This window comes from Manacus vitellinus, unplaced genomic scaffold (genome assembly GCF_001715985.3).
Source record: "Manacus vitellinus isolate BGI_N305 unplaced genomic scaffold, ASM171598v3 scaffold_18_pilon, whole genome shotgun sequence".
In the NCBI taxonomy this organism is placed as follows: domain Eukaryota; kingdom Metazoa; phylum Chordata; class Aves; order Passeriformes; family Pipridae; genus Manacus; species Manacus vitellinus.
The window spans coordinates 7,236,394-7,263,781 of NW_021939324.1; the positions used below are offsets into that span (position 1 = coordinate 7,236,394).

Below are 27,388 nucleotides of genomic sequence, written 5' to 3' on the forward strand. Positions count from 1 at the left end.
CCTTACACACTAACAAGTACAAAGAATATTTCACAGTGATTAGTACTCTGAAGTGATTTGGATGATCCAGGACTGGTATTTGTATTTCTCTCTACTTCAGGAATTCACTATACTCCAATTGTATGCTAAACCTGAAGAGAAGATTGACATCATATACTGTACCATTTGCAGAGTGAAATAAGGTCCTGTGACTGTCTTAGCTTCCTTGTCATGTGACATTTTCTTCTTTCCTCCTTTGAAACACTGTTGATCTATATATACATACATACATACATACATACATATATATATACACACATATATATATGTACACAGAAGACTACCTTCATGGACTACAATGTACTGTTTTCACCTTACGCAACTGAATATAAATGTAAGAATATATTTGTAAAGTATTTTTGAAACAACATAATTAAAACTTTTTATTAACACAAATGCTGGTGTTTGGTTTCCATTTTCTTCATAAAGATGACATTAATGAGTGCTAGAGAAAAAAGGGAAACTAAAGCAGAACTGTGGGGACACTAGAGCCAACAGTGATGGTGCAATTTTACAATGTAAGTCTTGAACAGATTTGACCACATTATGAAACAGAGTGTTTCCTCATATGTAGTTAAATAGTTAATATAGTTAATCCTGTTGAAAAATGAGAGACTGTCTTGCATCCCACAAACTCAAAAAACACAACAGAAAAGACACTGAAAATCATATAAAGTAGCTATAAATTTCCATGCTTTGTTGGATCCATGGTCATTTAGAAGGTTCATCTTCAAGAAATTACAGCAGTAAGAAATGCTTTTAAAGGCTTATAAACAACAGTTATATATAGATGGGGTTTTTTACCTTCACTCCAGAGAGATGCATTTAAATTTTTGTAAGCAGAGATATATACATAGCAATTCACTATATATTGCATTTTCAGTAGCAATTATTTTCACTTTGAATGTCTATCTATATAAGTTCTCCCATCTGAACTGCTTTTAGAATATTCTGTCCTTAGAAATAGTACAGGAAATCAATGTGGTTACTATGAGTGTAGTGGTTGCTAAGAGAAATAGTGATTTACTGCATATTCTTCGCACTAGACCCACAGAATTCTTTGTAATACTTATGACAGCTATGATATCCAAAGGCAATATTGATGCATCTGGATCTAAGATGAATGTGAATCAATGAATCTGGATCTGAAACAATAAAATTGGTATTATTGTGCTTAACTAAGATTCTACATGATTTGCTTCTTTTTCCAAGATAAAAAAAAAAAAAAAAAAAAAAAAAAAAAAAAAAAAAAAAAAAAGGGGGGGGGGGGAAAGCTTTTAGAAGTTGGAGAAACAAGTCTCCAGACTGTGTGCCCTTTATTCCTCTTAAGGTCTGGCATGTGGTATAGAGCTTTTCACCATGATTAGCAAACACATATAGTTACAAGTGTACATTGATCAGAGTGAGAGCTAAAACTGAGGAAAGATGCAGTGTCAGGATGCAGATGGAGAGTCAGCAGGCTGGAGGACAGCAGTTCAACAGGAGACTCCAGGCAGAAAAATGGCTTTCTTGCTGGAAGCATCCAACAGGTATCAAATCAAATACCTGACATTAACTGCTGAGGTTCAACTTGTCAGATTTGACCCACGATGACTTTAGTGATACTGAGATGCACATATTTACAGAAAAAAAAAAAAAAAGAAACAAAGGTCAAGAAAACCAAAGAAAAAGGAGGGGGAGTTATAAAAATGTCCTTCTTGAAGTGGCTGCCCCTGCCCAGATTGGCCATTTCTCAAGCACGTCGTCTTGCAACACTGAACTGAGACTTCAGCCTGATTTTGCTGGGACTTCAGCCTTATACAGGTGGTTTTAGATGTCCCTCACCTAACTGGTCAGTCTGTAGCCAGATATCCAATGGGTAACGATTTCAAACTACTGTGCACAAAGCATTGTTCAATAGTACTAGAACCTGCGATAATAAATCTTACGCTTAATGGCCTCTTAGCAAAAGACAGCGTTCAGTTTTCACTTCAAACCACTGCCTTGAATTTAGTCTACAATGAACATCCGTGAAGTATTTGTGGGGAAATCCCACGCAATCTTCAATCCAGCACTCCTTCGCTAGCCAGCACCTCTTCAGTGGTGGAAGGGGAAGAGGAAACCTATTTTTATTTCCACCGCTAGTGTTACTGTTCACAGTATTTACTTCTCGTTTTGCCGTCGGTGTTACGCGTGCCCGCCCGCCCCCCGGCGCAGCCACGGCGGCGGGCCCGCCCGCTGTACGGCACGCGGGCACCGGCCCAGCTGCCGGCACAGGGCCCGCGCTGTACGGCACCATGCGGTGTACGGCCAACCGGGCCCGCGCTGTACGGCACCATGCACGGCGGTGTACGGCACGGCGGGCCCGCAGCTGTACGGCACCGGGCCCCGCGCTGTACGGCACCGGGCCATGGCGCCGCACTGTCGCGCGGCGCGGCGCGCGCGGCCAATGGGGAGCGGCGGGCGGTGCAGGAGCCGCCCGGCGCGGACGGGACGCACGTGTGTGGTGAGCGGCGGGGCCGGGCCCGCACAGAGACCTCCATTCCTGTGGCCTCCCAGCAGTGCCGGGGAGCCGGGCCTGGCGTCCCTGGGGAGCGGGAACCGCGACCGTGCCCGGCTGAGCCGCTGTGCCGCCCGGCGCCTGGCTCCGCACCGTCCGTCGGGGAGGGTTTGACTCCGCCGTGCGTGTTAACCGGGAGGCGCGGGCTGTCTTTTCATCACAAGGGAGACCCGGCGGTCCAGTAACCCTGTCTCCCGCTCTGTTTGCAGTGTTGTCGCCATGGAGAACAAGGGTAAAAAGAAGTTCGGGGGGAAGAATGGAAAAGCGCCGCGTGGAAAAGTGCCACACGGGAAGAGGAAGTTTAAGAAGGATAATGGTAAGAAGGCAAAGGCGCGCTCATAGGAGCCCTGGCCCAGTGATTGTAGTAGTGTACTGGCACGTATGGAGGTCTTTTTGGTTTTTCTTCCCTTGGTAAATTTATGCATGAAACCTATAGTTTGGGAAATGAACGAAGAGAAGTGGGTGTTGTCTGCCTGAACTTCAGTAAGGCTTTGACAGTGTCTCCCCTCCTGTAAGATCCTCACGGAGGTGCTGGTGAATTACAGGCTGGTGAGGTAGATTGAAATCTGTCTGAAGGGCTGGGTCCAGAGAGTGGGATACTCTGGTTGGAGGCCCCTGGTTAGCAGGGAACCCCAGCAGTCAACACGAGTTCCGGTTCTGTTCAACAGCCTCATGGGTGATGTGAATGATGTTGCAAAGTGCACCATCTTCAGATTCACCGGTGACACAGAACTGGAAGGAGTGGCAGATGCACCAGAGGGTTGTGCTGCTCTCCCGGGGGACCTCAGCAGGTGGGAAAATGGGCTGACAGAAGCCTGTGAGGTTCATCAAGGAGCAAAGGGCAGACTCCTGCAGCTTGATGGGAACAGCCCTGTGCACTGGTTCGTGCTGGGATAGAGCAGCTTTGCAGAAAAGGCCCTGGGGCTCCTGGTGGTCAGATGAAACATGAGCTAGCCATGGCTCATTGGATGCTGGGCTGTGATAGGTGGAGTGCTTCGAGCAGGGTGAGGAAGGTGAACCTTGCCCTCCTCAGCTCTCCCGGTGAGGCTTTGCCTGGAGTGCTGTGTTCAGCTCTGGGCTCTTCAGTGAAATAGAGACATGGACTTACTGGAGAGAGCCCAGTGAAGGTCTGCAGAGATGATGGAGGGACCAGGGTATCTCTCCTAGGAGGAAAGGCTGAGAGATCTGGAGCAGTTCAGCCTGGGGAAGACAAGGCTGAGGGGGACCTTGTGAATATACACAGATGCCTGAAGGAAGGGTTCAAAAGCAGAACCAGACTCTTTCCAGTAGAGCCCAGCAACGGGACCAGAGAACAGTGGGCACAAACTGGAACACAGGGGGGTCCCTCTCAACATCAGGAAAGACTTCTTTACTCTGGGGGTGACTGAGCACTGGCACAGGTTGCCCAAGGAGGTGGTGGAGTTTCCCACATTTCCCACAAAAGCCACCTGAACATGGTCCTGGGCAACCAGCTTTGAGTGGCCTGGTGTGAGCAGGAGGATTGGACCAGGTGACTTTCAGAAGTGCCTTCCATCTGTAGCCATTCTATGACTACCTTGCATTCAAGATTACACTGACTGTACGAGCAACTAACTTGGAAAAGTAAAACTGAAATGCTTTAAATAGGTTGCATGGAAGGCCCATTGTCTCTAGTTGATTCACCTAAGATACTCTCAATCAAAAATTTGGAGTTGGTAACCTTTTGATTCTAGATTTGTTTTCCAGCATTAAGAAGAAGTTGTATTTGAGAGATGAAGCTAGGTTGTGTGGAATTGCTGTGGATTAGGATTGGGAAGACTCCTTTCAGCAATGTTTGCTCCCTTCTGTTTAGAAAAGATGATCTCAGAACAGCCCTGACCATAAACTGTGAAAAGATGATATGGGGACTGATGACTGTGATGTCAGGGATAGTGAAATTCTTGATGTAGAATAATACTTTTTATGCCTGCTGTGTGGAAAATAATTCCTGGGCTGAACTTCCCCAGAGAAAACTGGCACACCCGGGGGCTGCAATGAAAACACTGGCTTTGAGAAGCATGTAAGAATTACTGTTACAGAGTTTTTATTACAAAGAAGTTTAATTCTTGTTATAGTAGTTTTTTTAATTTTGAAGCAACATAATCTCTCTGATAGCATTTTAATTTCTGGTTTGTTGGTTAATAGATTCAGGTCCACCAAAGAAGCTCTTTAACAAAGGAGATGAGGAGGGAAAGCCTAAATCCATTTCCAAGAAATTTGTTAAAGGACAGTTAAGACCTGGAAAAGCTACTGTCAAACAGTTCAAGAATAAACAGCAATCAGAAAAGTTTGCAAAGAAGAGGAAACTCCAGGATGGTGAAGAGGGAGGTGAGCAGATTTTTAAGCCTGGATACCAGTGGAAGCCAGGGTTTGGGAAACACATTGTTCATCTAGACCTTCCTCTTTCTCCCTGCCTTGTTATCACCTTTCAAATTGGCTGAATAACTCCAGATTTACTTCCAGTTTGGTCTTTGCTGTGGGAAAAATTACTTCCTTTGGTTAAGCTTGAGGTTGAAGTCATGAGATTCAAGTTACAAATTTTCTTGGAAGTCAAGAAATTTTCTTGGAAAGTTACAGTAGGAAATTTAAATAACTGGCATGCCATCCTAAAGCTCTGTTTATTTTAATGGCAGTGCTAAGTGGTTGGCTTGGAACTGGCAATTTTGACACGTTTGGAAAATAGAGAGCTTTTCATAGACCATTGTGGAAATGTAATCGACTGTTCTTAAAGTACTTTCTATAAATTTGGGAATAGAAATTCATGACACAATGTTGATTATCCTTTACATGTCTAATTTCTGTGGTCCAAACAATCTGGTCACCTCCTTAAAAAAAAAAAAGGACATTATGGGTGCTACCACTGCTTTTACATTTTATAGCTTTTTTTGTTTGTATGTTTATACAGAAAGACTAAGTAATTTTCTCATTTTATCACTGCTTAAGTAAATTTGTTATTTAAATTTGTTTCTTCTGCATGAGATCTTCATCTTGTCCCTTTTCCTGCTGTAAGGCAAAACTTTACTGGGACAATTAAGCAGCATTGTAAAATGAGAAATGGAATTTTATGTGAGGGGATCTGAAGTTCTGCAGGAAAATGTTACTTGTTTGTAGGACAGTAGATGATGTTGGGTATTTTACTGTTGGTGTTATTGCAGATTTGCAGAATGGCTTTGCATGAAATATGCATTGGATGTGTGGAAATCTTAATAGCAACAGAATGTTCTTATTAATCTACTTTAAAAAAAACTGAAACCCAGAGAAAACCTCTAAATGTTGTTTATAAGAGTAACTGAAGGCTGCTGTGTATTGCATAGTGGCACTGCTCTCAAAGCCTTACAAGTTTTGCTTGTAAAGAAAAAGAGAGTGATAGGGGAGTGATATAAAAATCAATAATATGCATTGTAAAAGGAAAGCATGTTTTTTTGGATGGGAAAGACATTTAAGTGCAAGGTGCGAATACCAATAAGTGATGCCTTAAGGTCTAAAAATTTAAAGCTGTGTCTTTAATGTTTCTTTAGAGCCAATAGTTAGCATGACTTGCTTCTGTGAAGCCATGTATTACGAGATAATGGGTTTTGTCAAGGTATGAATAAAGCTAAAATCAAATTCTTGATCTTTTTCCGTAGTTAATTTTTGGCACTTCTGTAATGTTACTTTGCCTGAATTTTTTGTGCGGAGATGTACAGCTGTTGTATAGTAAAATCCCACTCTTAAGGAATTTGACTAAATAAAGCCTTTGTAAAAAGGCTTTAATTTTTTTCCTTTTTCTGAGTTTCCAGATATGTATTTTTGAGTTAGGGGTCTCCTTTTAAGAGACCAAAAAGGTATGTATATATATGGATGTATATAGAGTGAATTAAAAAGGGAGAACTACTTGGGGCTGCTGTAGGCTGCTAGGTACATCTTAAGTCAATTTTCAAGGTGGTAAGAGATTAGTGATGCATCCTTTGACAGCTTTGAGGAAAATTCATTGTTTGCCACCTTCTTCCAGTATTCTAGAAGGAGCAATTGCTAGCTTAGCATACTTATTCAGTATTTATGCTTTCATGTTAGCTAGCTGGGTAACAGTAGGCAAAGGTTCTGAATTGCTAGCAATTCAAGTCATGGATCTGCCATAGTTTATACTGATAAAGAATTCCGTTGCTCCTCTTTTATTGACTATAGAAAATGTATATACTTTTGTCTTAAGGATCAGATTCTAAGAAGCCAAAATGGAGCGACTTCAAAAAGAAAAGGAAGGAGTTAAAGCAAACCAGACAAATTAATGATAAAAGTAATTATGACATAATTGTAAAATCGAAGCAAATATGGGAAAATGTGAGAAGGTAATAAGGATTTTTTTCTTTCATTCCATTAGCTTTTAGTCAGAAGTTGCCTGAATACTCTCTTTCTCCTCTTGTAGTTATATAAAACTGTATTTTCACACCGAAACTCCATGGGCGAAGAATAACGTTGCATGCAATTTTGTAGGTTGTTCAGAGTACGGTAACCCATGGTGCTAGAAATGTTTGGATTGAACTTGTATTCTAGGCTAAAATTTGTGAGTAAGGGCTTAAGGGGTTGTCTTACTTTTTTTTGAATCCTGATGCACAGAGCATGTACTGATTCACCCTGATCCAGCAGTGGGATTACTGCATGAGTTTTTTGTGAAGGTTCATCTACTCTGGGGATGTAATTCTATACCTGTGGCCTCATATCAGCAAGCCAAGTTAATTTTACTTGCTCTAAGTATCTTTGCTTTGCAGTTTTGGCTGTAAGATGGTTACGGATCTTTGGAAGTGTAAACAACTCTGACTGCAAATTTCAGTTTATGTTTCAAATAATGTTGTTACTCGAAAGAAGAATAATGTTAAAGTGTGGATATCTGGTTTGGTTTCCAGGAACTGAAGCAGCTTAATTACATCTTTTTACAGGCTTAATGAATGACAATATAAATTCAGATTAGTAGAAGCTAACCTAGTTTTATTTTGTACTGTCTTGCTTCTTAATTTATAGATATAATTGAATCATACAAAAAAAGCTGCTTCCTCAATTAAAATAGTTTTGCTGGTTTTTTTTGCTTATAGGAAGAAATGCCATAAGGAGAAGAGAGAAAAGCTAATGAATGAACTACAGAAGCTTCTTCATGGGAAAATTAAAAATGTAGGAAAAACTATTGGCATAGTGCATGAGTTCACCAAAGCTGTTCACACAAGTTCTTTAAAGAACTGTGTACTGTAAAAGAACTTCTAATAATATAGCAGTGTAGTACCTGTTCTTCCAAAAGCTACAGGGAATTCTTTTAGACTGTGAGTAAAAAGAAGAAAAACAGGGCTGAAAGACTACATTTGGCACCTCTGTTTCAGGACAGTAGTCCTGGGATACTCTGTCTGTCAGCTGGCTATTTAAAAGGCTGTCTGTTTTGCCAAGCAGCTTTAGTGCAGTGAAATTTAATGTTAACTGAGGTTCAGGAACTCAGAGTTTTGATTAATTACAATTATTGCTTTGCAACTTTCTAGAGGAGATAGTGTCTTGATGCTTAACTATACTAAACAGTCTCTTTGCTTTGTTCTTGAAATGCATAAATTTGTAGTGAAATACATGCTGGATCTTAAAGTGGTTCTTGATATTCCATGCTGAAGTGGACATCACTGTGAAATGACAAAGGACTTGAAAAAAAAATGAGATACCATTTAATGGTTTTATTTCATTATGGAAAACCTTAATGCATGTCTTTAATTGTCAGCAACTGCAAGTATTGCCTGTATTTTGTTTGATAGAGTACTTGTAAAGGGGTAAAAGACCTGAAATCTTAATTTGTTATAAACATATAACTGCTTTTTTAATTGGCATTACATGCTACACATGGCATGAAACTGTACCAGAGAGCATGTACATTAAAATAAATACGGTGCCTAATGGCTATTGAATGGCTGGCCCAGGGTAATGAAGTATCTGTGTCCTTCAGCTGGCATTTGCACATGATTCAACTCGAGTGATCCAGTGCTTTATTCAGTATGGCAATGAGAAGCAGAGACAAGAGACATTTGAAGAATTGAAAGGTACTTTCTTCCCATTTACATTTTACCTTTATGTTTCAGTATTGCTGTTAGGAAGCATTTGAACAAGCCATATTGTTTTCTCTTTAATATTTTAAAATTTTTTTTCTGAACTAATGCGTCATTTCTAGTGAGCTCTTCATCCTTATGTAAGTAATGACATCTTGTTTTGTGAAGTTTAAGTAGTGAAAAATAAACCAACTAAATACTTCTCCCTTCTTCTAGATAGCCTAGTAGAGTTGAGCAAGTCAAAATATTCCAGAAATATTGTGAAGAAGTTTCTTATGTATGGGTGAGTATGAGGTGAATTTGCTCATCTGTGTTGGGATGTTTCATTTCTAGTGTGAATGCTACTCTTGATTTATAGTGCATTTTTCATGAATAAAAAGTAAGTCTCTGAAAACATCTTTATAATAGGGATGAGACGGGGGAGTGGTATTGCTAAGTGTTTTTCCTTTTGCAAAACATAAAGCTAAAGCTGTACCCATCAGGGATAACGTGCCAAAAAAAGGTCAGATGTATGCTCAAAGTTGATCTTTGCCTTAAAATGACCCTGGCTTTTAAAAATTTTCTCTGCCTAGTAATTTGGAATGGCATCCTCTATTCTGTAGAATTTATCCATTGGTTTCTCAAAATGCTTATCATTTCTCCATATTCTCAGCTTTCTTGCGATGTTTCCTAAGTGCCATAAGGCTAATCCAGATGTATATATTTCATGGGTTTTGTGCTAAAACTTATTACCTAAATGTGTTTTCAAAAATAAAACTATTGATAGGCAAGCTTACCTCTAAAAGTTTTAACTCTTGCTATTTATCTTTCTCCGTGAAACAGGACAAAAACACAAGTTGCAGAAATAATCAAAAGTTTTAAAGGCCATGTGAAAAAAATGCTCCGTCATGCCGAGGCGTCTGCTGTGGTGGAATATGCGTATAATGACAAAGCCATTCTGGAGCAGAGGAATATGCTGACAGAAGAACTATACGGGAACACTTTCCAGGTTTACAAGGTCGTGTTTCAATACTTTGTAGTTTAGGATGGTTTAGCACCTAAGGGGGTTCTGTTAGTAATATGTTACCTATCTTACCTCCTATTTATTTTGATGACATTTCTTTCTGTCAGCTGTCCAAAGGTAGAGCAGTTTAGCGTGTTTAAGTGTAATTATTACTTGCACGTTTCTAGTCTAGATGAAATTGTTGTGGTTTTTTCAGTTTAAACTATGTAAAATATTTTATGTTCTTGTGTGAGCTTGCTCTGCTCATCCAAGACAGTCTCTATTATCATGTAGTTGCAGTCGTAGTATCATCATGTCTAGCCTGCAGTCATCCTTAGTGAGATAAGATTTAGGCTTAATTCCCCATTAGTGCTGTAGATGACTCTTGTGTCAGAACTGCCTTATGGCGGAATGGCAGAATGGGCCTGTATCCATATACAGTATGCCATTTAAGCTTAATTTTTAACTTTCCAAAAAGTACAATCTCCTTTCTTTTGAATTCTGTTTTTTTTTTTTTCTTGCTGACTTGAAACGTTGGTTTCCATTGTAGTCAGGGATTTTGCTGCAAAGTATGAAACTGTTTTACACAATTACGGGGGAGTGACTTCTGCACCCTGTTGTACAACACAGCATACTTTTACCCAGGATTTCTGTTAAAACTGTATAAGAAATTAACAACTGATTTCTGAACAGTATTCCTGTTTTTTTTCTTAATAAGAGGTTATTATAAGTTTTAATTAAGCATTTTGCAACATTGTATTAGAAAGGTGTGTGTACTGTGATTATGGGCAGTAATTTGTTCTGGGAAGCAAAACAACCCATAAAAACAAGTGCAGTGATACCTTTTGTCATTCCAGCATTCTTGGCATGGGTGCTTCAAGTAGCCATACATTTTGGTGCAAACCTGAAACTCAGCACAATGTAGGTTTATTAAAAATGACAATGTAGTCTTTAAAAAGACCCCTCCAGCAGAGATAGTTAAAAAAATATTCTAATTTTCTATCTAGTTAGACTGTTCTTCCAACAACAGATTATTTTACAAGAGTTACCAGTATAATTCTTTAGTTGAGATACCAGGAAGTATTTCTGTATGGAAGGTGTATGGTATATATTCCTCGTCTCTGCTGTTCCTGATCTGAAATTGAACTGGGCCTTTGTCAGCTTCTCAGTTCACACTGACTTGTGTTGCCCTCTGATGTATGTGTACATGTCATGCAGGATTTCTGTTTAGCTGAGAAGCACCTTAACATAATGCCAGTTTTGTGTATTTTACCTTGTGTCTGACAGTCTCATGAAGAGCTGACATGATTGGCAAAAAGCAGCTCAGACCATGGAAGTAGTTTTTGTTTACTAATGATGAATATTTGATTTGTGGAAACTTAAGTTTACAGCTTCTGACATACTCAGAAAAGGTAGCTTTTTATTTTTAAAATTGTAAAAATTGTTAATTTTGCAGAAAATAATTTTTGTTTTGATATTGTTCATTATTTTTTATTAAAAAGGGACTAAACATTATAATTTTCCATAAACTCTGATACTGGGAGCAGCTAAACCTCTGGTTGTGTGTTCGTTTCAGACACCAGTTGTCCCAACACTGGATAAAGTGTTAGAAGCTCAGCCTGAAAAGAGAGAGGCCATCTTGGATGAAATGAAGCAGATTCTAACACCAATGGCACAAAAGTAAGGACAAAAATTGATTTAAGTTGTGGCAATCTAGTGTGAACCACTTTGTTTCTTACATACAAACAGTGACATCAATATTCTTATAAGCTCATATGACAGTGATACAGATTCTTTTAAGCTGTAATGTTGCTATGTTGTGTAGTAAGTAACTATGCTTTTGTCCCAGGTGTCAATAATGAATAACTTAACCTTAATACTGAACTCCACTTCTATAAACTAAAGTGTCCCCTGCCCAAGTCAAACCATTGGTAGAAATCCCACACTCTGATGTGTTTCCATAATGCATTGTTAGATAAGCTTCTCCAGTGGTCTTTATGAGATAATAGGTTTTATAACTTTTAAATTTCAGTAGAATCTTACACATATTCTCAGTGGTAAATGTCTAATCCAAACTGACTCTGTGTGTTTTTGCACACCATCCTGCCTAACTTTTTTAAATACAAATGAGGTATTGCTAGCGTATGTTAAAATGATTATTTGTGAGGAACTTGTTGTTTATATTCATCTATCCAAATACAGAGAGGCGGTGATAAAGCACTCACTGGTACATAAAGTATTTTTGGACTTTTTCGTTCACGCTCTTCCAAAACAAAGATCTGTAAGTATGATTATTTTGGTTTTGGTCTTCTTTTGCCTTTTCAGTGAAATGTTTTTATCTTTTTGTGAAAGTATTGTAAGTCAACTAGACAAAAATACACATCTTTAATTTATAGAGTTTTACACATCTGATGGTTCCAGATGGATGACTGGGGAGTAGTGTTGTATGGAGATTTACAGTCACAGTGGACTTCTACGTCAGTGCTTGTGACACTTGAATTTAAAGAAGAAGATCTAGTGAAATGATGTGATGTTTCCTTTCTTCATGCTGAGTGGTCCTTCTCAGCAGTTGGGGAATAATTAAAGCCAGGGCCATAGCTTCCAGTAGTTTGACTTTCCAGTGTGTAGTTTCTTACCCACTTACAATAATTGCCCAACAATCTCTTGATCAAAATACAGTGAGATTGGGCCCTTCTGTGAGCACCCAAATCCTTATCTGCTATATCTGTATTGCATTCCAGTTTTAATATTACCTCAGGCATTCTTGCAAATACAAGGCCTAAATCCATTTGTGTGAAGTGCCACTGTTTAAGCTGGTATCTGGCAAGATTTCACCAGCCTTGTCCTGGTTCTCCAGAACCATCTCACCTCAAGCCAGGCAGAGCCTTCTAAACTTTGTCTCTTACCTTCTTCTGCCTATCTGGTCTCTTGAATTCTGCTTTGTTACTTTTAATAAACCCAAAATGAAGGGCAGTGGAGTGACCTATTCATAACCTATTCTGAATCTGGATCTTGCCTAATTAAACATTCCTGTGCATTCTCAGAATGCTTCTGGATTCACAGGCTTATGTGAATCGGCAATAAGGCATATCTCCTTCTTCTTGCTTGGCCTTCTGTGCAGATGTGCTAGTATATGGACATCCTCTTTGGGGTTTGGAAACCCCTTCTGCAGATCTGTTCCTGCCTGTACATACAGCTGGTGACACCAATCGTGTTGTGATTGAGCAGTTTATAAGTAATTGGTCAAATGCTTGGAGCCTTTGGCTGGAGAGCAAGAAGAAGCTAGGGATAGAAAGAGGGATAGGTGGGAGCTTCATGTTGAATAAGTCATTGGATAGTAATAGAGGTAGTATCTAGTAAGCCAGGAGGGGATTGTTTGATTTGGTTTGGTTTTTTCCTTTGGCTGATGGTATTATTTGTCAGACAGCTTCAGAACCTCATTCCTTTGATATGAAGACTAACTTTTGGCTGAATCTTGTCATACATGATTTATAACATAGCCTGGTGCTTAAATGACTTCTTCGTTCTTCTTACTTTCTGGCTATTGCCCTGTATATGTAAATAAATTACACCATCTTCAAAGATTTCTCCCTAAATTAATAGTTGTCTTCGTCTCTAATTTCTGTTTTAGTTCTGAGCACCGTGACTTGATCTTTTTGTAATTGAATAGCTGACAAGCTTCAATACGGTTGTGGTTTGATGAGATGATTATGATAAACAGTATAGTTTTAAAGAAAGAAAGCTTGTATACATTTACAGTCTCTTGGACTCTTTTTGAGGTAGTTTTTCATAGGTGAAGGCAATGAGAGTGTCTGTGTAGAGGCCAGAGTGTTTCTGTAGTGTTGTGGGCAGACAAAAAGATTCTTTCAGGCTCTCACCCACCTACCTTGAGATTTCTCATGCCTTTTCTTTAACCTTTTTGCTTTATCACCATTTCTTGCCCAGGAAATGATAGAAGCTATCAGAGAGGCTGTCATCTACCTGGCACACACTCATGATGGAGCCCGAGTAGCAATGCACTGTTTATGGCATGGCACTCCCAAGGTAATGTTTGGTTTCCCTCTACTTAGTTCTCTGTGATTGGCCACACGGGCCCTTCTGCTAGTGCACATTTTCATGCAGTTAAGAATTTGAAAGCAAGGTTAAAAACTGGCACCTCTTTATCTATTGACAAACACAAGCAGTAATTTTTTCTTTGTGGATCAAATATTTTCATTAGAACTTCTATAGTGGAAGCATCTCCTTTTATTTTTAGCAGAGATTTTGAAGGTGTCACATTAAGCTTTTCCATTTTAAGATTATTATCCTTTCATTTATCCCACAGGTTTCTTAATACCAGTGAAATTGACAGGAGAAAGAGGACAGTAAAAAAAGTCGTAATGTGAAAACGTGTTCGGCTTTGGAATGCTAAGACTTATAAAATGTTATAGGAACTGTGTTTTAGTTTTATCTGCTGATATAGTATCCTGAAATACTTTAGGTGTAATGTATGGCATCACCTCTTGGAAATACTGCAGTGCCTCCTATGTTTTTCTGTATTAAAAAATAAAAAAGCAGTATTAAGTGCTTGTTAAAGAGTACAGAAAAAATTATGAAGTTCCTAGGATCTAGGGGTGGTAATGAATCTAAGAAAGACTGAGCAGTGATTGCAAGAGCCAAAAGAACAAGCATGGAGGGAACTTTCTGACAAGAATTTCTTGCTAGTAGTAGGGGTTTGCAACAAGCTAGAGGTCCTGTTGAATAGGTTTCTTTCCAAATGAAGAGATGAAATTTATTCTTCTTTAAGTAATAAACAAAATACGTGTGAACATATGTGGTGGTTTGGGGTTTTTTGTTTTGTTTGTTTGTTGGTTGGGATTTTTTCCAAGTTTTTTTGGCATCTTCTGTTGGTGGGCTGGACTTGCAAACATACCACAGCACTTCTCTTGGATTGAGTCGGAATTCAGGTTTAACTTTTTGCACTGATTCTAGGTGAAGACTATTACAAATGTGAGTCTTTGGGAAATAATACCCTTTGCTTTAGTAAGCAAATTAAAGGTTATCTTTTTGAAAGGTATAAATAACAGTTTAGTTACTCAGAATCACTGGTATTCAAGGCTCATTTGAGTTTCCTGTTTCCTTTTGAATAGGACAGAAAAGTCATTGTGAAAACTATGAAGACATATATTGAAAAAATAGCAACGGTGAGTGTTCATTAACCATTTATTTCATAGTCTCTGAAACAGAAGTACTTTTATAAAGGCTGATTTGAATGTTCTTTGGTACTGGAAACAATTGTGAGGTCTCAAACTAGTCTTAAAACAGTGATCATGTATTAGATAATATGAAATAATTGAACTTTATGGAATATTTAGAGACATACCATTGTGGGCACTACATGTAGTACTATGCTTCTTTAAAGTATTTGAGTTCATTATTAGTCCTAAGTTTTCTTTCAGCTTTTTCTTTTATGGAACCCAACTTTATATTGTATATTGGCTTGTTGGTTAATTCTCCTTGGTTGGGAATAAAACAAACATGTATAAAGAAGAGAAAAAAAAAATCAAGATGTGTTGGAAACATCATTGGAAAGGCTATTTGAACATGCATATTTCTTATAAGATGCTCAATATTTTTTTCAACTCAGGAAGCTTCAAAATGAATTAATGATAGAGTGACATACAATGGAAGAAGTCCATGTTTTATTTTTTTCTGAGTAACATGTATGCTTGGAGACTGCAGCACCAGGAGAGTAACAGATGCAACCAGATTTTCATAGAGCTGGGCAAAACTGGAACTGTGAAGAAGAGCTTTTTATACATCTTCCATTCCTGGTTGCTGTGTTTTTCTGTTTGCTAGTAGTTGATGTGGTCTCAGTCAGTGACCTCCAAAGTTTTTTGATCACATCATGAGCGAGCATCCCCAGTATGTGTATATTTATGTATAAATTATGTACCTGTACTACTGTACTAGTATACATTATAAAATGTACACAGAAATAGAAAATTTAAAAGAATAACATAAAGATTGCCAGAGGGCTTTTTATTTATTAATGGGACTACAATGGATTGTCTTGTGCAACCCACTTTGGGGTCCACTGGTCTAGGTAATGTTTCTCTCCATAATTTCTTAATACCACAATAAATGAGTTGTTACATTTTATAAATGATATATTATATAAAAGTGTAAGAGAGTGGGTGAATAATAGCTAACAAAACACTGGAGCACTGCAGATGTGGCTTCACTTTGAGGTACAGTCTCACTGACATACAAGTGAATTGGGTTGTGCCCTTCAGAGTATGCTTGGACTTGCACTCCAGCAATGCAGTGGAGGCTGTATGTCATTGCAGACACATGATCTCCAAAAATACAGTGTGTGACTTAGTTCAGTTTTAAGCAAATTCACTATAAAGTCTGCATGTAATGTTTCTGCAGGAAAATCCTGTGATTTCAAATGATGATTATACAGTAGGATTAGATTAATAGCTTGGATGTGATAAAACAGTGTATCCACTTAAAATGGCAGAGCTACTTTTGTTTGAACAACATATTCCTGTTAACAAGGCTTGCTTTTAGAGAGTACCTAAATTTTGGCTTCTCTCCTTAGATGAAAGTAGTCAGAATTTGTTTGTGGTTCATGTTGTGTTATGGTTTAGACAAACTCTCAGAAGTACCAATTCTAAGTCAGTATATTCATAAAACTTGACTGCATGTCTGATGTCTCATCTTTGCAGGGTGAATTTTCTCATCTGGTCTTGCTGGCAGCATTTGATTGCATTGATGACACAAAACTTGTGAAGCAGTTAATTATATCAGTAAGTAGTTGAATTTTTCCTCAAATAGTATATTAAATAGTGTCAGTGTGTTTGCCAGTGTATAGGAGGATAAGAGTAGGAATCCACCTGCTTTTTTAAACTATTTAAATACTTTCCATCTTTTCTGTTTCATTATATTTGTGTATCATGGTTAGTTTTTTATTTTCATAGCACACCTTAGCATTTTCCTATGTTTTTTTAGTTATTTATTTGAATTAGTTTTTAGGCTAGATTCAGTGCTTACTGAAATTTGCCCTTTTTATACATGTTCATTCTGGCTAGTGGGTGACTGGAGTCTCTTTAAAGTTCATGTCTTTTGTCACAGAAGTTTGAACTCTGCAAGTTTCAAGAGATTAAATTGGTGAAAGACTTCAGAATGTTACCTCATACAATTTACAAAATGCAAAAATATTTGCATCCTGTAATCAGAGTTCTAAGCAGCTTACAGTAGTACTCGTGCTGTGACTTCAGGGACTGACAGCTTTAGAGACAGTGGCAGGGAAATAAAGATGAGGCAAATGTTCTGCATCAGAGGAGGAATATGAGAAGAAAGGGGTTCCAATGAGGCTTGCTTTGAAAAATATGAGCAGTTCTTCCCTTTAGCAATTTTGTATAGCGGGGAGTTGGGATTTTGTACCCTAACATGGAGATTTGGCTGTGCCTTTTTAATGGGTCTGGAGAGATGAAAGCATCTTAATGTGGAGATGGCTTTTGTTTCTCAAGTATTTTAGCTGTAATTGCAGCTAGGTTTTGTTTTCAGATCCCAATCTGCAATGTAACAACTTCTGGAAAAGGTCCAAGCAAATAAGTCCTGACTTACCAGAGCTGTCTTGGTATGAGATCGTTGAGGTGTTCCTGTATGATGTTACAAGCACTCTGCTTTCTGGAGAGTTTATTAGTTCAGATACTCTCTTTGTCTTTAGCTGAGCTTCCAAGATGTCATTTAATTACTGAATCATCTGAGATCAGTAATTAATCCATCATTGAAGATAATAGAATGTTTACCATTTGATCATCCTACCGCATCGATCTTGACAGAAGAGTAAGGGATAACAAGGAGAAGTAGCCTTCACACATACAGAATTGGCCCATCAGGGTTTATATGAGGTCAAACATAGGGAAAGGATGGCAGGGAAAATTAAAAAAAAAAAAAAAAAAGATGAAAACCAGCTCTTCTGATAGTGAATGAAAACGAGTAGCAGATGGTAAGGTGGGGGCATCTTAAAATCAAGCATTGAAGCATACTCTTTGGAAGAAACCAAGCCTTAAAATTGTCTCAAAGAGCAGTTTTTTCTAAAATATCTTATACTGTTTATCATTCTGTCCATAATAAAATTTAGCTGTAAGAAGGTAACAAAACTAATAAGATTTGAGGTGGAGAAAAAGTAAAGGGTTTTTCTGTTGTTGTTTTGTGGGTTGCTTTGCTGTTTTGGGGGGCTTTTTTGGTGATATTACAAAACTCATAATTTTTGTGGATTGGCAGCACAGCTGGGAATTTGCAGGTAAGGGAAGGTTTTAAGCTCTTTAAATCCTTTGAGGAAGGTCTTCTCATCATCTCTCAGCTTCACAGACTCTTAATCCAGGACCAGAGAATATGTGTGGTGCTTTGAAGCTTCACATGTGATTGGAACTGTACACTGTGAGCTTGACATGTGTAAGGATTCCGGCAGATTTTAACGTGAAATCCCTCTCTTTCATGAGGACTCCAGAAATGGGTAGCTAGGAAGACACCACCAAAGAGAGACACCACAGCAAAGAGACACATGTCTGTGTCATTTAGAGTTTTTCCTGGTATACATTCTCACAGATTTGATACTGAAAGTGACCGAGAACTGTTATTTCATTAGTGTTTCATTGTTGTTTGTTTACTCTTACAGGAAATAAATGCTTCTTTGCCCAATATAATAAACAACAAATATGGAAAGAAGGTCTTGTTGTACTTGCTAAGTCCTAGAGATCCTGCACATTTTGTTCCAGAAATCATCACACTTCTGCAACAGGGAGATGGAAATGCCTATAGGTAACTCAGATATGAAGGTTATTTTCCTTGGAGTCCAGAAGAGTTCACACAACTTTCTGTCATGATTTAATTTCAATTTTCTTCATAATAAATCTAAGTAAAGTAAATATATAAAAATTATACTAATAAGTATTATTAGATACATTATTCTGTCCTTATTTTTTTATTTTTTTCCTTTTTTTGTTTTTGTTTGTATTTCACATAATATGGTTAGTAACCAGCAAGGTATTGGTGATCAGTAGTTTACCCCCTTTGTAAAGGGCAAATATTGTGATACGTTCTATGTGTAAACTCATATATCAGATTTGGTGCAGAAGAAAATTCGTAATATGCGTCACTGGTGCTTTGAGTTGGATAAAAGTATATCTGAAAATCTAGCAATAAAAGTTAAAATTACTAGTTTGATTCCAGTCTCTGGTATTGACATTGGTGCTTATCAGCTTTGAAGAAGGAGCAATTTTAGATGACTAGTGAGCTGTGTAAGAGATACATCTTGGTAGTTGAGATAACAAAATGAAAATAAACAGGGTAAATTATGATTAACAAAAAACTCTATGAGGTTTAAAGGCAGTCAGCTTTAAACACTTTCTCGCTCCATGTGTTCTTAAACTGTGTGAGCAATATGTGTTTAATTGTGTGTGAAACAAAGGGAACATTAATGCCTATATTTTAGTCTTACAGTAATTTATATCTGTCTCAAATAGCATGTATGTTATGAATTTCTTGTTGCTTAATGTGCATACAGAGCAAGTCTTCTACATAGTGTGCTGTCCTTTTTCTCAGCAAGAAGAATACTGAACTCCGTCGCCGTGAACTCCTGGAAACCATTTCCTCTCCTTTGCTTGAATATTTGCAAGAACATACCCAAGAAGTAGTGATAGACAAAGCTACCTTTGTCTTGGTTGCTGCCATCTTAAGAACAGCACTTGGTGACATCCAGCCTGCACTAGATGCAATTGCTAATTTAGCAGCAGAAGAGCTGATTCCGGGTGGCCGTGATGGACAGGTATTGTACAGAGGACAAGGTGCTGAGATCTTGCAGATCTTCTGTATTACTAGAATAAAGTCCTCTCTTTTTCCTTTATGTAAGACCTCAGCATACTGCCCTAGTAGTACTTGCACATTAGACGTGATCCTGTTTTCTGACATTTGGATTACATGTTTTATTATTATTTTTGTTACTACATCTGACTGGAGTCGTGGTGGCTTGAGCCAGTACTTCATATATGTTGTAGAGCAAGTTGCTTCATGATCTTGAATCTTTAGAACTGCTTTAAACATTTTGTGGGAAGGTAGCTGACAAGCTTGTTACACAGTCTCTCTTTTAATGTGCAATCAAGCACTTAGCAAAGTTTTATATTTCATTTGACTGTTTACACTGAGAATGACAGGGTCTCAGCTTTCAGATATGCATATCTTCATGTAAGAAAAGGTCTTAGATAATAGCTGTTTGTCTTTACAGTATTACCTTCTCTTCAAAGTTCTGCCCCTCCCCTGTTTTGTTGAGTTAAGCTCAGTCAGATATGTGTCCGTAGACTAGAAAACAAAAAAAATGCAATGTACACTATATTTAAGATAGATGTCCTCCAGATTTCCATAGTTGTGCTGGATTTGCACTGTCTTTCCCCTTCTTTAAGATACACATTTTACAGAATTTTACATGAACTAATGTTTTCTGTGACTTTCTGTGAACCATAGCATAGTGAATTTTCAAGTCTGTGAAAATGCAAAAGGTCTGGAAGTTCTTGCAGAAGCAGGTAGACCAAGAGATTCTGCTCTGTAATAATGAAGTCTTTGGAGGAGTGGGTGAAATGTTGTTTGATATGGTTTATATTACTGAAAGTTAAATGTTGCAGGGAAGATGGTAAAAATTAAACTGGTCAGTTTGAATAAGTATTCAGAAACTTGCATCAAACCTCTTTATGTTTGTGTGGGTGATAACTAAATGAATCAGTGTGATGTAGTGTCTGAAGGCAGAGTGAATAAATCAAGCAGAAGTATTTATGGCCAGACATGGAACTGCATTTTGAAACATCATCACTAAATAATTTGGTTTGGTTTTGGTTTGTCTATTCCCCTTAAAGCTTCATATTGCAGAACATCCAGCAGGACATCTAGTTTTGAAATGGTTAATAGAACAAGATGAAAAAATGAGAGAAAGTGGAAAAGAAGGTATGTTGGAAATTCAGCTTTATTTGATCAAATTGACTTCAGACTAATTGCTTATCTGACACACACTTAAAATAAGATTGTTGCATTTATTTCTTTGAGTATACTAATACATGCAAAATTTAACATCAGTGCTTCTATCTTTTTGCTGCTGTGAGCTGCTATACAAACAGAATGCCAAGGATATGTTTGATTTTTGTGCAAAGCAAGTAGTGGCTGGGGGTTTTCGCAGGAGTTTACTGTGTATTTGGGACAGAGTTCATTCCTGTTCTTAAAATGCGTTGATAGCTTTACTAAATTGTGTAGCAGTTTAAGGTATAATAATAGAAACAGTAAAGTCTTTCTGACAGGAACCCCTGTTTCTTTAATGCTCATGAGCCAAACTGTAATCTTGAGTGTGTTCATTGATGCTGGTGGATTAATGCTTTATAACTGTTATTACAATAATTCGTGCACAAAAATAGGACAACTTTGCTAGTTTATGTTCCATAAGGCAGATAATGAGCACAGATGTTCTCAGTTTAGCTTTTAAACTTATTTTATTACATAACTAAAATCTTGTTGTGTGAGTCACCCTATCCTAATAGTGATTTCTTTTTCTCATACAAAAACCTCAAAAAATGAAAAGGACTGAGTGTCAAAGTATAATCTGAGGGAACTTCTTTGTGTGTAGTGGTTTTTTTTCTATAAAATTATCAGACCTTGTTAAACTCTTTATTTCTTTTCTTCTTGCTACACTCAGGTAGCCACCATTTCCTTTAAAATATGTTCGTTGTACTTTATTAAATATTTCTGAAAGGAGGCTGTTTTCCTACATCTCAAGTAGATGATTAAAAATGTGCAAAGGGAAAGTTTTATGAGTGTCTTTCAGAGGCTCGCCTGAGATGATGATAGTAATCTGGATTTATTTCTGCTAACATCATGCAATTCCCAGTTTAAGCGCATGCTGTTCCCTTTGGTTTCCTCCAAAAAGTGCCTTGCAAAATTCTTGCTCTGAGTTCATTGAATTGGCATTAAAAACCAAGCAGTTGTTATTACATGGGGAACAAGTTGTGTAAAAACTGACCTGTCTTCAAGTGGAATTTGGATCTAAAGTGATATGAAAAATAGCTTCAGTGTTTGTTTGGAGGTTGGAGTTTGTTGGGGTTTTTTGGCATTATTTACTGCTAAGTTTGCTCAGCATACAAGTTCTAAGAGCAGTTTTCATGAGGTTCAGTTCTTCAGATTCAGACTAGGTTCTTTGTTTTGCATATGTCATTAGTGTAATATGCACTAATGCACTGTTGTCTAATAAATTTCAAGCAGTACTTATAAGTAGTCTAGCATCTATGAAGATTATGCATTGCATTGAACAGTCAGTTATTTAGAGGGAACTTTGTGAATAGTTGGTAACTAAAAACTGTATGATTAAATCGCTACTAGAGAGAACTTTCAACAGGCTTTTTTGTATAAAGATACTGTGTAATTTTTTTTCTTCTCCCTATCTTTTTCCCACATTTTACAGTTTGCTTTGGAAGAACACTGGTGGAGCGGGTTGGTATTGAGAATCTGAAGACCTGGGCAGAAGTAAATAGAGGTGCCATTATTCTATGTTGGTATGTAAGGCACATGGCCACTTCTGGTTAGATTACAGTGTTAATTTCTTGAACAGCCAAGAAAACATCAGTTGAAATTTCTACCAACAAAATGTACTGTATTTCATGCAATTTGCAAGTCTTCAATGGAACAGGGAAATGGAAGAATTCAAGCCAGAGTTTCCATAGGTTGTTCCTTGAACTCTGTCTTAGTTCTAGGAAGTAGCTCAGTATTGGAAAATATGAAGATTAGAAATCAAATTTATTTTTAAAGTTGTGCCTACCATGTCTTGTTTTACAAGCACAAAATTCTCAAAAGAGCAGTCTACAAATACCTACATAAAAATAATTAATGTAATTAATGAAATACCTGGGACTGGTGGCAGCATACAATAATTTGGAAATTGTTTTGTTTTGGTAAATTATGCTTTGTGTTGATCTCTTAATTACAAAACCTAAAAATTTCTGATCCTGGAATAAATAAATGTTTGGAAGAGACCATGCTTAAGAACAGACTATGCAAAGGCTTATGATGAGCTAACTGGCTCATGACTTTGAAGCAGCGAACCATGCAACTGGTGAGATAAAAAGTATTCCACAGGAATCAGACTAAGAGTAACATTTTGTTTTATCGAATGTGAACAGCTGTGTTCATCATTGCTGCTTTCGCTTTGTAGCTTCCTGTTGGTAGAAACCAAAGGTTTTGCCTTTAACCCAAAGTGTGTGGTCTTTGTTCTGTAACTTCTCTGTCAGCCTTCCACTTCTGGCTCCTTGTAAAGACTTTCACTGAACCAAAGTCAACAAACAATTCAAACAGACAACATGATTTTGAAAAATAAATCCTCTGCTTTCTTTTTGCTGCTCTACTTTTCTTTGTCCTGAAGTTACTTTAGACTCCTCACTGTTTGCTTTACTTCTCTGCTACTTTGATGTTCTTGCTCTTTTGCAGGGTGAATCAAAAGCCGTTTTCACTTCTGTTAGTTAATCTGAGTTCAATTCTAACTTTGTTTAGGTATTATGATTCAGATCACTAGTGGGAAGAATTGCTAGTTGAGGAGTAGTTGCAATCCAGATACAAAGCCAGTTTGCACAACATCTTAATAGTCATATGGATCTGGCTGTTAAGATTGTTCAGCTGCCAGAATGATAATGCTCTTTCTTTGCCTCTCATAACAGGCCTTTAGAATTTAGTAAATGCATCTAATGTCTGTACGGTGTAGTTTTGTTAGAAAGGCTTATTTATGACACTCTATTAATTCTTGGAGTTTTTGCCTTTGACTCAAGGCTGAAGAGGTTCATTTAGCATGTGGTGTGGCTGGTGTATGTACTAAGATGTTTAGATTGTCCAAATAAAGTTGCAAAGTAAAGTAACAGATTTTTTTTTCCATATTTAGCGCTTCAGTAGCTGGCTATCACTGTGCAATAGTCTTTGAATAGGCTTTGAAGACTTACAGATAAAACAGGAAACTATTAATTGCTTATTAGAAAAAACTAGCACAGTAGTGGTGTATTTTATGGAAAGGTCTGTGAGGAATGGCAGTCTTTCTCCCTCTCTGCTATTACTCATGTCACTACAGGATGGGACTTCGACAAGTGTCCTTTGTTACCAAGCAGGCGAGCTTATCTCCCAGACTGGCAGTATTTTCACCAATATTGAAACTTAGAGGAAAGAGAGAAAAGAGTGTATTGCTTCTTTGTTTGCTTCTTTGTTTTGTTTATTTCACTGAAATCTGAATCTTTGGTAGATTAAACTTCTCTTGATGACTTTTTAGGCATGAAGTCCTTTTGTTTAGGCAGCTGAGAACACAAAACCAGCTCCTTTTGTTCCATTTCATGTGACACCTGCTTACCTCAAAAACATATAGTAATTAATTGCATTTTTGTTTAACTGCATGCACTGAAGTCAAGAGATTATCTAAATCATACAGCAATAATAAATTGAATTTAGTCTGGTGTAGATAGTAACTACAGGGGCTTTTTTACATGATATAATTATTGAGTTCTTAAAAACCTTCTCATTTAAAAAACCCAGATACTTCTTTTTCATAAGGGAGCTCAGATCCCTGAGAAAAAAGTGATTTTCAGACAATGCCATTTCCCCCTGAAGCCGTGATTGATTTTTGTTTTGTTGTTGGCTTTCAGAAGCCATCTGTCACATTCATGCAAATCAGAAACTCAGAATTACTCAGTGAGTCCATTTGAAGGTTTTTGGCTATCTAGTAATTATTTGTCAGTTACGAGCAGCCATTGCATGTGCTTGACTTCTTAGTTACCTGGTGTAACCTGGACCTTCACCTTTCCTTGTCCTACTTGGTTTTAATTTGATTTTTATAAAAAAAATGTGGGGCCTGGTTCCAGCGTAATACTAGCTTGAGGAGTCCTAAGGTAATGAGAGGACCCTCTGCAAGCCAGCCTAGTGTATAAAGTCTTGCAAGTACTTGAATGTCATGGATGCAGGTCTGTTTACTTTCCTATATATGAATCTTCTGGGTATTTTTTAATTTGTAAGTGATGTGTTACACCAGCGTAGAAAATGGACAAGAACTTACTTCACCAAATGTCTTATTGACCTCCATGTGTTATTTGTGTAACCTGTAGGAGTTACATTTTATATCCACAAAATACATATGTGCCAGCTTTCTAGATCTTATAAAAACTTCCAGAATAATAGTTTTAAAACCCCCCACTATGTTCACTGTGTTGGTCTTATCAGACATGCAGATGTTCTGTATTAAGAATACCTGTCTTGAAATACCTGTGGTTACTAGAAGTTTGAAAGCAGCTGTACATGTGTAGCTGTCAGCAGATGAAATTAATTTTTAGAAATACATAAAATGAGGTCCAAAGTGTCTTGCTATTTTGTGTGCTCTTTGTCCCTTGTGGCGAGTGAACCATGTGTACTTCTCTGTGTTAATTACCAATTTGATGAGCACATCCTTTGTCAGTGCTCTTGACTTTCTTGCTGTTGTCAGGGGTACCTGACTCACAGAAAAGATGAGAAAGTATCACCTCACCTGTGTTGAATGTCCCATGTGGTACTGCCTGTAGTGTTCCATCTGGCACAGGATTTGGAGTTCTAAAGGAGTCAAAATATAAATCTCATCTTAAGTTACGTTAATTCCTTTATGTCTTTGTTCAGTTCACCATGTCTAATCCTTTTTTAAAAAGTAGGCAAGAAACAAGCTTTTTGGAAGCTGTAAATTTGAGAGCCACTTGGAAGAGTCCTAGGGATTGTAAGGACTTGTAGTATCACGCAGCCTGCTTGACACCAGCACATGGGTGTTATAGTTTGTTTCCAGTCTTAGTTTATTTGTATGTCAAACTTGTAATTCTGATTTGCACACATGGTTTGCACACACTGGCTGTAGAAGACACTTTTTTTAGGCAGTGTTCACTCATCGTTTTGAAATAGCAAGTTAGCTGTGCCATTACCTCTGTTGATTTTCTATTGCAGTCCAAGAACACTTCACTGTTAACTAAAGGAGGGGAGAAGGACAGTCAATACTTATGTTGATCTGCATAGTGGAGAAACTTTTTCTTTTCTAATAGTATTTTACATCTTATGATGAATTTCCTTGTTTCTGAGAAGAAAGTTATGTTCGAAATCTGGTTTGTTTTCTAAAAGTAGTATGTAAAAGGAGAACAGAACTGGTAAGGGTTTGTAGTCCTGCACTAAATGTGCCATGGAAGTACCATAGTGAAGGTACTTGAATGTATTAGATGTATGGCACTATATGCAGTTTTAGGACTCCTGTTACAGGAAAGGTATCAAAAACTGGACTGAGTTTAATGAAGGGTGACCAGCACAGTCACGGGCTGGATCCCTTGGCCCGGTAGGAGAGGCTATGGGGCTAAGGCTGTTTCATCTGGCAGAAGGGGCAGCTTGTGGGCACCCAGCAGCATCCCTGGCACCCACGGGAGGGGATGGAGGGAGCTGGTCCCTTCACAGCAATAGGGGGCAAGAGGCAGTGGCACAAGCTGAAACACAAGAGGCTTAGGCTGAAGATAAAGGAGCAGCCTTTTCCCCATGACGATGGTCCAGCAGTGGGGCTGGGGCCCAGGGAGTTTGGGCTGTCTCCAGCCTGTCAGGTTTCAAGCCAAGAGTGGGTGAAGCCTTGGACAACCTGGTATGACCCAGTGTTTGAACATGCTTTGAACAGGGATCAGCAGTTCCCTGCAGACTGATTAATTATTTGTTGGTTATGTTCTCACTTGGTGTTTCATACTTTTTGGAATGTTTTTCATCTTTTTATAAGAGGAAGTGACAGAATCTGGCCTGAACTATATTCTTCCTAAATAGTTATTGTTTTCTTACATGGACAGCTTCTTTTCCTATGACCTGCATGCTGACCTTTGACATCCTGTAATTTTTCCTGTTTCTTGTAGCCTTCTCCGGAGCACTGATGAAAAAGTGGCAAATACAGTCAAAAAAGGACTGAAAAAGCTCATCCCAAAGCTGAAGCAGAATAAAAATGTAAAAGGAATAGAAGCATTACTGGAGAAATTGACTTCCTAATGTAAATGGAGATAAAATTATTATTTACATCAGTGCAATCCACTGAGATTTGGTAAGATTTTGCATCATGGTTGTTGAAAGAAGCAGTGTATGCATTTGTATATTAAATAATTTCTAAAACAACTGGTCATTGTACTCATTCTGTTGCGCACAGTAGATTGTTCTCAGAGATTGAAATCTCGAGAAGATATAAGAGCTACTGGAAACTTCTGAACACATAATCAAGAAGTTAAACCTTTTCTGATAACTTACTCAAAAATGTTTTGAGTCTTGTTAAAATTTGCACATATGTTGTCATGGTTACCATAGAAGCACAAGCATCTGTTCTGGAGATATTGTGTACAGGCAAATACACTGGTTCTTAATCCCCTTCCCTCCTGATTTCCTCAAAAAAACAAACAAGGAAAACAATTCAGGTTCCATTCTTACCCTGTGATGGAGGCCTTCCATCATTAAGAACTAACAAGAATAGAATGAAAACAGCGTCTGACCTTTTTCAGAGAAGGTCCTGAGGGAGCAGCTGACTATTTCAATGGACCACAGTTCAGTTTTGTTTTACTCAAGGCTTCTGAGAAGTACACACTTTTAAGCCCTGAAAAAAAACAAGTTTCTTCGTTGTAATGGGGGAGGGATGAATTTACTTCTGCGTGATATCAAATAAGTATCCTATTGATTTCTCCTGTACCCTAT

The 27,388-nt window shown here is 37.9% G+C and overlaps 1 protein-coding gene across 2 annotated transcripts; it reads left to right on the top strand.

The window, feature by feature from the left end:
- The first annotated feature begins 2,470 nt into the window (after positions 1–2,470).
- On the top strand, positions 2,471–26,821 carry PUM3 (pumilio RNA binding family member 3). Of its 2 annotated transcripts, none has more exons than XM_029959014.1 (18): positions 2,471–2,524; positions 2,788–2,894; positions 4,742–4,924; positions 6,786–6,921; positions 7,663–7,738; positions 8,544–8,637; positions 8,860–8,926; positions 9,466–9,640; positions 11,202–11,305; positions 11,828–11,906; positions 13,571–13,669; positions 14,755–14,808; positions 16,339–16,419; positions 18,297–18,439; positions 19,223–19,445; positions 20,524–20,611; positions 22,113–22,203; positions 26,569–26,821. In XM_029959014.1, exons 2-18 carry the CDS (start codon positions 2,798–2,800, stop codon positions 26,696–26,698), a joined length of 1,920 nt encoding a protein of 639 aa, XP_029814874.1. In that variant the 5' UTR covers positions 2,471–2,524; positions 2,788–2,797; the 3' UTR covers positions 26,699–26,821. The 2 variants fall into 2 exon arrangements, with proteins under 2 accessions (XP_029814874.1, XP_017925960.1); XM_018070471.2 differs by lacking the exon at positions 2,471–2,524 and adding an exon at positions 2,569–2,699.
- Positions 26,822–27,388: the final 567 nt, after the last annotated feature.

Coding starts and splice junctions, on each gene's coding strand:
- PUM3 (XM_029959014.1), top strand. CDS start 2,798: ATGGAGAACAAGGGTAAAAAGAAGTTCGGGGGGAAGAATGGAAAAGCG. Junction 11,306..11,827: donor CTAACACCAATGGCACAAAA/GTAAGGACAAAA, acceptor ATCCAAATACAG/AGAGGCGGTGATAAAGCACT. Junction 20,612..22,112: donor GAGAGAAAGTGGAAAAGAAG/GTATGTTGGAAA, acceptor CACATTTTACAG/TTTGCTTTGGAAGAACACTG.